This window comes from Lupinus angustifolius, chromosome LG06 (assembly GCF_001865875.1).
Source record: "Lupinus angustifolius cultivar Tanjil chromosome LG06, LupAngTanjil_v1.0, whole genome shotgun sequence".
NCBI classification, from domain to species: domain Eukaryota; kingdom Viridiplantae; phylum Streptophyta; class Magnoliopsida; order Fabales; family Fabaceae; genus Lupinus; species Lupinus angustifolius.
The window spans coordinates 1,510,373-1,520,919 of NC_032014.1; the positions used below are offsets into that span (position 1 = coordinate 1,510,373).

The 10,547-nt window shown below is 33.2% G+C and overlaps 1 protein-coding gene, 1 long non-coding RNA gene and 2 other non-coding genes across 5 annotated transcripts; 2 read left to right on the top strand and 2 right to left on the bottom strand.

Moving 5' to 3' along the window:
* LOC109348729 lies at window positions 384-1,926 on the bottom strand. Its single transcript, XR_002107782.1, has 5 exons — window positions 1,903-1,926; window positions 1,559-1,627; window positions 1,223-1,330; window positions 773-1,065; window positions 384-527 (listed from the first exon to the last, which is right to left on the bottom strand). It is a non-coding gene; the product is annotated as an uncharacterized LOC109348729 (long non-coding RNA).
* Window positions 4,081-4,170, top strand: TRNAY-GUA. Its single transcript is given in 2 exon segments — window positions 4,081-4,117; window positions 4,135-4,170. It is a non-coding gene; the product is annotated as a tRNA-Tyr (tRNA).
* Window positions 6,799-6,870, top strand: TRNAE-UUC. Its single transcript has one exon. It is a non-coding gene; the product is annotated as a tRNA-Glu (tRNA).
* Window positions 8,705-10,074, bottom strand: LOC109348733 (SKP1-like protein 1A). 2 transcript variants are annotated; one of them, XM_019589276.1, is made up of 3 exons: window positions 9,670-10,074; window positions 8,885-9,074; window positions 8,705-8,839 (listed from the first exon to the last, which is right to left on the bottom strand). In XM_019589276.1, the coding sequence occupies exons 1-2, from the start codon at window positions 9,964-9,966 to the stop codon at window positions 8,901-8,903; spliced, it is 471 nt and encodes a 156-aa protein (XP_019444821.1). In that variant the 5' UTR covers window positions 9,967-10,074; the 3' UTR covers window positions 8,705-8,839; window positions 8,885-8,900. The 2 variants fall into 2 exon arrangements, with proteins under 2 accessions (XP_019444821.1, XP_019444820.1); XM_019589275.1 differs by having other exon boundaries at window positions 8,707-9,074.

Genomic DNA, 10,547 nt, shown 5'->3' on the forward strand with positions numbered 1-10,547 from the left:
CTCCTAGAATAACTGATGGCAGTAAAGAGAATATGGATGAATTCCAAACTCCCATGTTAAACCTAGCACCAAAAAATAGAAGGTTCGTAGAACCTCAAGATCATATATGCATATAAGCAGAGATTGTCATCACATTCCATAAAATTCATGCAGTAAACACAGTGCTACTACAGTATTATATTATCATGACCTATTTAGGGACTTCATGCCCGAAGCATACCATCCAATTTACAATATGAATAAAAAATACAAATCGCAATTGAATTTAAGAACCAAAGGAGCAATTTTATTTTTCCAGCATCATGATATTACAATATGAATAAAGAATTCTCTAGGCAAGTGATGCTAAGAAGATATCATTACATAAAATAGTATTTACCACAAAACTCTACAAACTTGGCAACAACCCCATGCTTCTTTCTAAGTATTTGAGTAACAGTCAACACTAAGTCAGTAGCTGTCGTACCATATCGTAGTTTTACTAATAGTTTAAACCCAACGACACGTGGTAGGACCATGCTCATAGGCTGCAAAAATATGAGAAGTAACTAAGTGTTTTGTAATAAAAGCTTACTACCTAAAGAATCAATTGGACAAAACCACACAAGTCAAAATCTACTATTACGAATAACGTACACGTGGTTAATAATTTACTAGTTTCGCAGAGGAGAAAAATGAAATTTTTATTACAGATAGTCAATGTACGAATTAATGATATTCATATTTTAAAAGAAGTTCGGAGTTCTATAACAAATTAACATGTCATTGTTACCCGGCCAAGCATTGTAGCTTCTGCTTCAATTCCACCAACTCCCCACCCAGCAACACCCAACCCATCTATCATAGTTGTGTGTGAATCAGTTCCAACAACACTGTCAGGATAAAACACACCGTTTTGTTGAAAACAACACTGACAAGGCATTCTAAATTGACCTGCGCAATTTGAACTTGCAAAGTTTAATTGGGAAGTACTGGATCGGAAGCAAAGCAACTTGCTTGAACAGCATCTTCTGATCTTGCCACATCAACCTGAACTGAGTGATCAATGACAAGATATACATGTACCTGAGGGCAAACAATTTTAAAATCATTACCTAACCCAAAACAGATGTGAGCACGCATAGACAGCTCTGCATTGGTCTGGCTTTTTTAAAAGCTTTGCTGAAACGGCAGTAGAGAAGTAAATATGAGCACCAAGTAAATAATGAGATTCAATAATCACCTCTGTGGCCTTGTGTGTTAAAAGTATCCCTGTTCTCAACAACAAAGATGTGCATCCGTTGAAAGTTCCTATTATTAAATGGAGAGTCGTGATCTGTGCTCTGGAATCCTAGTGTAACAACACCAAAATATGATGAAGCAAGGATAAAAAAAAATTGGCATCACACAAATTCAGCCTCCGCATTCCATCAAGAGGGGGGGAACAAAAATGGGGAAAAATTCATATGCAACAGGCTCCAAATCAGAATCATTTGCAGCCTTATAGAAGAAACGAAAAAAACACAAATTGTTAGGAAATATCATTCCGATGGGCTAAGTAACAAATTTATCCCAGTACCTCAGCACATTGCAAGTACAACGGTAGCGCTAATTCCGGCACTGGGGCACCTCCTAGAGTCTCGATAGTCTGAGATAATGAAGACAAAAGCATCATCAATCATATTAATCAACTAGCTGAACATAATCTTCCAAGGACACTTTTAATTTAACACAATCCATAAGCATAAATGAGACGAGATGGTCAATTGTTAAGATTACCACTTGCAGTAATAAATACTGGCATGCCAACAATTCTCATTATTATTAAATATTAAACCATTTTTTGTACTTGATTAGGCAGGCTGGATTGCAAAAATAACCACCATATAAAAGAAGCTAAGACATTTAGGGAAACACTACTACCTGGTTTAAAAGCTGAAATATTTTCTTTAGTGTTGTTGATGCATCATCTCCAAAAGGATTTTCATGTTGACCACCTTGCATCTATCTGACCAACTGTAGATAATAAAGTACATAAGCTGCATTAGTTTATGTCTCTGGCTTTCATGCTCTATCTACACAAGCTTCTAGCATTAAACCAAAAGTGAGATTAGAATGTTACTGAACCTGTAATCTTAATCATCTAGTAAAGTTGATGAAATATTACAAGTTACAACCAAACCAAATAAAATGCTAAGATGATTTGGTCTCCAATCTATATTTTTGCTGCCAACCCCATCAACTCATCATGTAAGCAACAAACAAGGTAAAAAAAGTGACAAATAAAAACCGGCAACTAATCACAACGGTAATTCAAACCTTTAACGAAGAAAAGACAAGAGGTGGAACAGTGAAAGGTAGGCGTTTTGGTCCTCCAGTCAATATGTGCTTCCTCACAGTATCTATGATCTGCAATTCAGTGCATGATAATTATGGCACAGATTAAAGTAAATGTTAAAGAGTGCAGCTTGCGATCACAGGCATCGTGTCAAACATCATTAAACTGAAGCTGCATTTAGGGAAAAAGAAGTTCAACCAGAAAAAACAAGTGCAAATTGATAATCATCATAGAGCAATAATGTTAGCAATTCACCTTAAAGAACTCTTTTGGATCGTCATTATAGAGCTTCTGAATTAGACGGGCAACAGAATTCTGCTCTTCTTTGAAATCATCTCCATCCACCTAAGAGGAGATGAAAGAAGAAATTAAGAAAAGTACAAGGACATGAGGGATAAAAAGAAAAGGATGATCTTGCCTAACTTATATTAGAACGTACGAAAACATTTTATTATAAAAGATGCCACTAGTGCGAGAAGAAATAATTGGCAAATGTAAAGATTGGTAGTCCAGGGAAGCTAACCTCATCACTAGGAATCCCATCAGAATCCTTGATAAGCCCCTTTATCAGCTTAAACAATGCTTCAACCTACAAATGCTTTGTTCATAATGCTTTGAATGATAACAGTTGCCATGACCTTATTAGTTGGAACATCAAGGTATTCCAGTGCACGGGGATAGTTTGAAAGCTTCAAGGCAGTCATAACATCATTATATTTCTCCAGTGGAGCACTCAATAGAGCAACAATCTGCTTTGTTGCCTTGTTGTCCTCAATTTTTCCTTTGCCAGAGAGTCTTTTGACACATGCTCCCTAATAAGGAATATATACAGTCATGGCATGGGCTTGAGAAAATCCCGGATTATGTTTTCTTCCTTAATATGAAAAGAACCAGCTTTCTTGCAATAAATTCAACCATATGTACATATACATGCATTAGTAATATTTCCGACAGATACAATTTAGCCAAATACAATTGATACAAGAACCAGTAGTAATACTTCCTTGGACCCCTATATTTCTACAATTGTTTTCCTACTCAACTTCTACACCTTCTTTCACTCTCTCTTTATTTCAAATATAACCACCTACCATATTTGTAAGTTTCTCTTCTCTTCCTATCTCTCTTCCTTACAGCTCATTACACTTCCAAAATTGGTGTAGGAAGAACATTATTCTACTTCCTTTGCTTTCAAAGAATAAATCGAACAGTTAACATGAATTTGCACAAGGATTTTGAATGGAAACATTACTTTTAACTTGAGACAATCTGCAACACATACATGAACACCACCATCATTCTACACCAGACTAATAAAATTTAATTCATCAATCCTCAATAAAGTTGCTACATAACTCACCATCTCTTCTATCACATTAACAACAATAAAACAGCAACAGATCTCAGAAAATTCAACTAGTAGATAAAACCTATGAAATCCAGTCTATATTTTTTTACATTGATAGAGATGAGAGACAGTTATTATCTATTAATGCAAGTGATAACAGAAAAGAATAAACAGAATCAAACACTGGTTCAAAGATTAATTAACAATAAGAAAGTGAATGACAAATGAAAAAGAATGAATCACCGATTCTCTTACTTTGTTTGGAACTTGGAACGAATCGAACTGCGAGATTCAACTTTCAACTTGTATTGCATCGGAACATAACTACCATTTTCTTTCATTCTCCATTAATTACTTTACAGAATATGTTATGGACTCTATGACTTGATATTTTGAATGGCATAAATAATAACAACCGACCTTAGCTCAGTTGGTAGAGCGGAGGACTGTAGTTTGGAATAAAACAGATATCCTTAGGTCACTGGTTCGAATCCGGTAGGTCGGATTTTTTAATCATTTTTCCCAATAATTCCATATAAGGTTTTGTTCAATTTTGCTTTCAACTAGTTCTTCGTGTTTTCCCAATAAACCTCATAATATCTCCTCATTCTCCTGCTATGAATCCTGAAGCAACATTTAACCCACGTAATAAGACTGTGGTGGCTTCTTTTCGGGTTTTAGCCCTATATTTTCTAGTTACAATTTTTTATTTTGATTTTGAGTGTTTGGTTTGTTGCACTTTCCTTGTAACTTCGGGAACTGTGGAGTTTGGTTGGGTGGTGGTGGTGGTGGATCGGTGGCTACCTTCCAAAGCTGAAGCAAGATCTATCTCTCTATTCAACCAGCGATTCAGGCTTTGCAAAAAATATACCAAGATTGTAAATCAAGAATGATAAAGGATCAGTCAATAAGGGCAGAAAGAGAACAAATTTATGTTCAACCATTGTTTCATAAAGAGATACAAAGATTGGAAATCCAGATGAGGAAGATTGGAAATCAATATGTTTCTTCTTTCTCACTGTCTAGATTTTAAACCATCACAAAACAACAAGAGGAAAAAAACACAAAACAATAAGGGTTTTGGAAATGATTTTGTTTACCAGGTTAAGAAATACAACAGTTACGACAAGAAAGTGCACAAAGAAATTGAAATCCATATCTTCCTACGAATCATCGCAGTCTATTACATTACATAAAACAAGAGTGCTATAAAGGAAAAGTGGCAACGTTCAAACGTAAAGCTGACGCAACATTGGGCCTTTATTAAATGGGCCTCAAGTGAAGGGTCTATGGCATTTTATAATTCACACCTTTTTTTTTTAATTCACGTTATTAAGTATTAATTTTTACCCATATTGTTTTAAAAAAATTCTTAATCCAATACCAAATCCTATCAAACAATAAAAGTGATCTAATATTACATTTATATATATAATTAAATTAAAGTTGTAGCTCCCTTTAGCTTGGTGATGTAGAAGGGTTAAAACAATCTTAATTTTAAATATTATATTTTTGTAGTTTCAAATAAGTTTGTTATTTTATTTTGATGTTCTACATTTTATTAAGATAATTTTACTTACCATGATAAAGACGATTTTTTTCACTATAAGAAATAACAGGAACAATATATTTAACATGTAGGTTTAAATTTAGATGAATAAAATGGGGAGGATATATGAAATGAAAATGTTTAAAATGATAGTGTTCTGTTGTTTGTGAATAATTGAGGTAATAGAATGTGAATCATCAACCATAAAATTAAACATCTCCGACCCTTTTCTTGGAGTTTCAGAAACTATTAAACATTTCCATAAGTAAATAAAAATATAAAATATTCCATCAAAAGAACGAATGAATGCACAGAAAAAGGATGAAAACTAAGAAATTTTCTTCGTTCGTCTTGCATTTTTAAACTAAGAAATCTTAGGGATGGCAAGTATATGTAGTAATGACAAAAACTTCATAAAAATTTACCTCCATCTATCCCTATTATATGGGTGTTTACTTGCGGGTTTAGTGAGCAGCCGATACCAACAGATAAATTGATATCAATCAATAGCTGATTTAAAAATTACATTGTTTGAACAGTGGGCACTTACAATGTATACCATCAAATCATATTAACTTAAAAATTCAAAATAATATTAAAGTCCATGTGTCATGTGTTCAATACAACCAAATTTATAAATCCAATGTCTTATTTTTTAGTTAAGACATGAAGTCCATATATATATTTTTTAACATAATTCATTTATTAAATATCTTATTTTTATTAGACACTCAGTCTATAACATAATATAATTTGGACTTCACTATAATATATAAAGCTTTAGAACTATAAAAAAATAATATCATTTTTGTATGTTATTTATCAACATTTTATCATGAACTACTATATTAAATTTGGTTATTTAGAGTTATCTGTTGAAAAAATTATGTTGTTATTTAGTTCTGTTGCAAAAATTGTTTTCTTTATTATGTTTTTGTTGTAAAAGTTAAATCTAATTAAATACACAATTAAGAAAGAAAAAGTGAAATCTCTATGGTTCGATGTCTTCTAATTTGATTTGATACATTTTGTATTGGGCTTAAAAGAATGTTATGCAAAATAGGAAAATAATATAATGTTTAAAACATTATTGTAATTTATAAATATTTATGGTATAAACATTACTCTATTTTTTATTCAAAGTTCACAACATAATATTTATTATCTATTTTTTATTAAAAGTTGTTTTGTAAATAATTTTTACCTAAGGCTTATTACCAAGCCAAAGTTCCAAAAAAGATTTTAAAAAAATAAGGAAAAGTGGTAGCTCGAGTCCGTTCGAGTAAATCTAATCCACATCCGATTTGCAATAAAAAGTGTATAAAATAATATACATACCCTAAAATTTTCGAGCTTTAGTGGGCCGTCCCAATCGAGCTCGCTTGTTTTGACAGCTCTAGTTTTGCGTGACATCTAAAAATATCTTAAAAGCCTATGAAGTGAAAGAATCTGAGTATAACATATGTATTTCTTGCCTATTCTAACTTAATCTGAGTATAACATATGTATTTCTTGTGTATTCTAACTTTTTCTTTATCAGTTTACCAATAAATATTTTAGCATTGAACGTATCAACATCAAATATCCGTTGTCGTCCAGCGGTTAGGATATCTGGCTTTCACCCAGGAGACCCGGGTTCGATTCCCGGCAACGGAATTTTTTCATTTCATTATTACCTTTTCACTTTATTGAAATGAATGTTACCTATTTGGCTAATGGGCTCTGTTACATGTGTTAAGGTACCATCATGTCTTTATATATTTTGTTAAGGTACCTAGTCTTTATGTTGGATGATAAGTTATTATATACTGATACCCATCCCCTCGCCTTTTTGTAATAGTTTTTTCAAAGAAAAGTATTATATTATCCTGTAAATTATTCTATTATATTTATATTTCTTACTGATTAATTTGCAAGTAAAGTATTCATTTTCTTATACTCTAATAAGATTTTGTAGTAAGATATATGTCCTTAATTAACAATATATAAGTTTCACTTATAGAACTTTAGTTTGATGAGCATTAAAGTTTCTTTTTCACTCCCTTCCTTCCTCAACACAATAATAACAACAAGAGAAGGGAGAAGAGAATGTGAACTTATTCTCCAAATGAATGGGCAGAGTCTCACCTCTGACCTCTCCATCTTCTTCACTTTTCACCCTCATTCCTTCACCACTTCCACTCTTACTTTTCAACACAATACCACTACCTCTCCATTCTTTTCATTCCATTACCATTCAAGCTTATTCTTACACCCATCTCCCCCACCATGCTCTTCTTTTCTACTTTCACTCTCTCAAATCCCAATAGCTACACCTTCGTTCCCTCATTGGTTCCTGTGCCAAAATGGGCTGAATTCCTTCTGGTCAAAAGTGCCACGGTCAAGCAGTGAAGAATGGTGTTGATTATGTATATTGTTTACAACTTGGAAGCAGTCAACCAACAGTGAAAGAAGCAGTAAAGAAAAGTGCCAAAATGGGCTGCATTTCTTGATTTTGTTCAACCACTCAACAATCATATGGAGGATCTCATTTTTATTAGGTGATAGTTTCTCTTTTTTCCTTCTTTGTGGTTCATAGATGCCTGGGTATCTTCATATCGATTTGGATGTGAGACTAATCCCGATTGAGGTTCTAAAGTTGCCGCTGCATTACATTTCCTCTGCGACATATATACTGATACAGGGAATCCCAATTTTGTATGATGTATCGAATTTATTATAATGAGCTTTTAATCTCATTTAATGTAGCCTCGCTTACCATTACCAGTGATTAATTGTCAATATGATTAAAACCCCTCTCAACGAAATGAATTAGTTAGAGCATGATAGAAATTTAGATATTTTTAGTTGCGGTAAAAAGCTTGGTTGTTGTGGTTTGTTGAAGGGAACATAGATATCAAATGATGATCAAAATCTTAAACCATGCAAAGTCCTCTGTTAGTCTTTTGGAGACCAGAAACATGTATTTGGCAAGAACGACCTAGCCTTTGTAGGATAGACGACCTTAACAGCTCTGCCGTGTTGGCATAACCCAGCACAATGTACACCAGCAAAACCATAGAGAAATATTCCTCTCAAAAAGATGCCTACACTAAAAAGGGTACAAGGAATTTCGGGGGAAGAATCAAGAAAAGGCGAATAAACTTATCTGGGGGTAAAAAATATATAAGGAATCCCTGCGTTTTTCCAAGGAGGTCATTGTTCTGTGTTCTCAATGATCAAAATCTTTTATTTGTTTGGAGGCCTTAAATAAACCGTCAAAATCTACCACTGCCACACCTCACGTTCAATATATTAGAAAATGCAGAAACCTGTGACTTTGGATTTGTAAATGATACATTAACGATATAATATACTTGTTAGTTGTACTCAGGTGAGTGAGCAATGTTACATTAATTGGAAATGGAAAATAACAAACACATCTTGAAGGAGATGGAACACATTCTAGGCCACAGAGTCGCAAATCATTCCACGTAACATCAGCAGAATTTCACCATATTCAAATATTACTTACAAATTAAAACGGAGTTGAATTCATGAAAGATAAGTCTGAACAGTGAACATAGAAAGCAAGAGAAAAAAATAAACCAAGTATATAGCATAGACATTTCACATGACGGTCTTTGGTGAATAAAGGAAAGCATGACATAAAATCCCCAAGACATGCCTTAATAGAGAATTTGAAATCATTCAAAAGCCCATTGGTTTTCCCTACGAACTTCCTCCTCTTCCTCAGGGGTGAAATCATTCTTGATGTTGAAGGTCTTGCGAATTTCCTCCGGAGTCTTTCCCTTTATCATGTCTGCCACAGTCTGGCATGTAAGGTCTAGCAGGCTTTTGATGTTCAAGTAATTTGCAGCCTATAAAGAAAAAACTCATAAGAAAGCACAACTTACATCCACAACCTAGTAAAAAACTCAGTTTCTGTTATATTGCGCAAATAATCCAAAACACGGAGCATAGAACATATGTCAACACAAATATGCCAAGAAATCAATTGCACTGAAAATTTAGGCATACAACAAAAGAATGCTGAACAACATCCAACAATTTACTATGAATAAGTAGTAACACGATCAAGAATTAAAGCTAAACACGTGAAACCATAATATAAGCAACGAATTGCTCATGTGAGCAACAAGAATTAGTTTTTGCAAATAGACAGGGTTCAAAGGGCACACCCTTCATCAAAAATCATAATAGTAATTAATAACTCTTCAAGAAAGCAAAGCAACAATGCAAACCATACAAATTTCGATTCTCAAATAAAAATCTTTAACATAATTCTCAATTAAATTTCACAAACAGACAAAGCATAATAATCAAAACTTCATAAAAACCCAAACCTTGAAAACCCAATTCCAACCAACTATAAAAGAAAATCCAAAATTTTAATACATACAAAAGAAATCCGAAAAATAAACAAATACATACAAAAGAAATCGAAAAAATTACCAGAATGAGATCGAACAGCGTGGATTGGTCAACCTTGACGAAATCAGCGTCCCAAGCCTTGAGATCATCATCGTTTGGCTTCTCCTCAGAAGCCGCGGCATCAACATGTTTCTTGCAGTACTCTATAACCTTCGCAAGGATCTTGCTGGTGACGTTAGGAAGAGGGATACCGCTATCAGCGCAATCGTCTTCGATCATATGCTTGATGGTTTGTGACTCAATCGCCACTACTTCATCAACTTCGAAGGCTTCTCCATCAGAACTCTTGAGGGTAATCTTCTTTGGTGATGTTGACATGTTGAAATTTGATGAGATTGAGAAATTTCTTCAACTTTCTTGCTTTGAGAATTGTAAAATCCCTAACCCTAACTTTTTCACAATTGAATTGAAAAGGAAAAGAAGGGTTAGGGGCTCTATTTATAGATAGGGGAATGTGATGATTATTTCGTGTTATTATGGGCCACTAAACGTGACTAGATATTGTTCAAACATGTCAAAATATTTTCTCAGTCTTTTTCAATCTTCAAAATTAGATTTGCAGAATAGGCGTAATATGAAAAAATAAGTTAATTATTATTTTTCAATTTTATCAAAATAAAATAAAAAACTAATTTTTCTGTGGTAGAAAACGGAAAAAGATTAGTTGTAACTAACAATTAAATATCCAAATCTTGAACAATCTCTCCCACATATAACAAACTAATATTCAAAGATATTTAATTTACTTTCCAATCTCAAAAACCCAATCTTATTATATCTATCTTATAAATTATGTGATATAATAATTAATCCTAATATCTTAATTAAGTTAATATAATATATATAGTCTAATTTAATTTATTTTCAAATCTAATCAAATCAAACTAAATCTTATAATA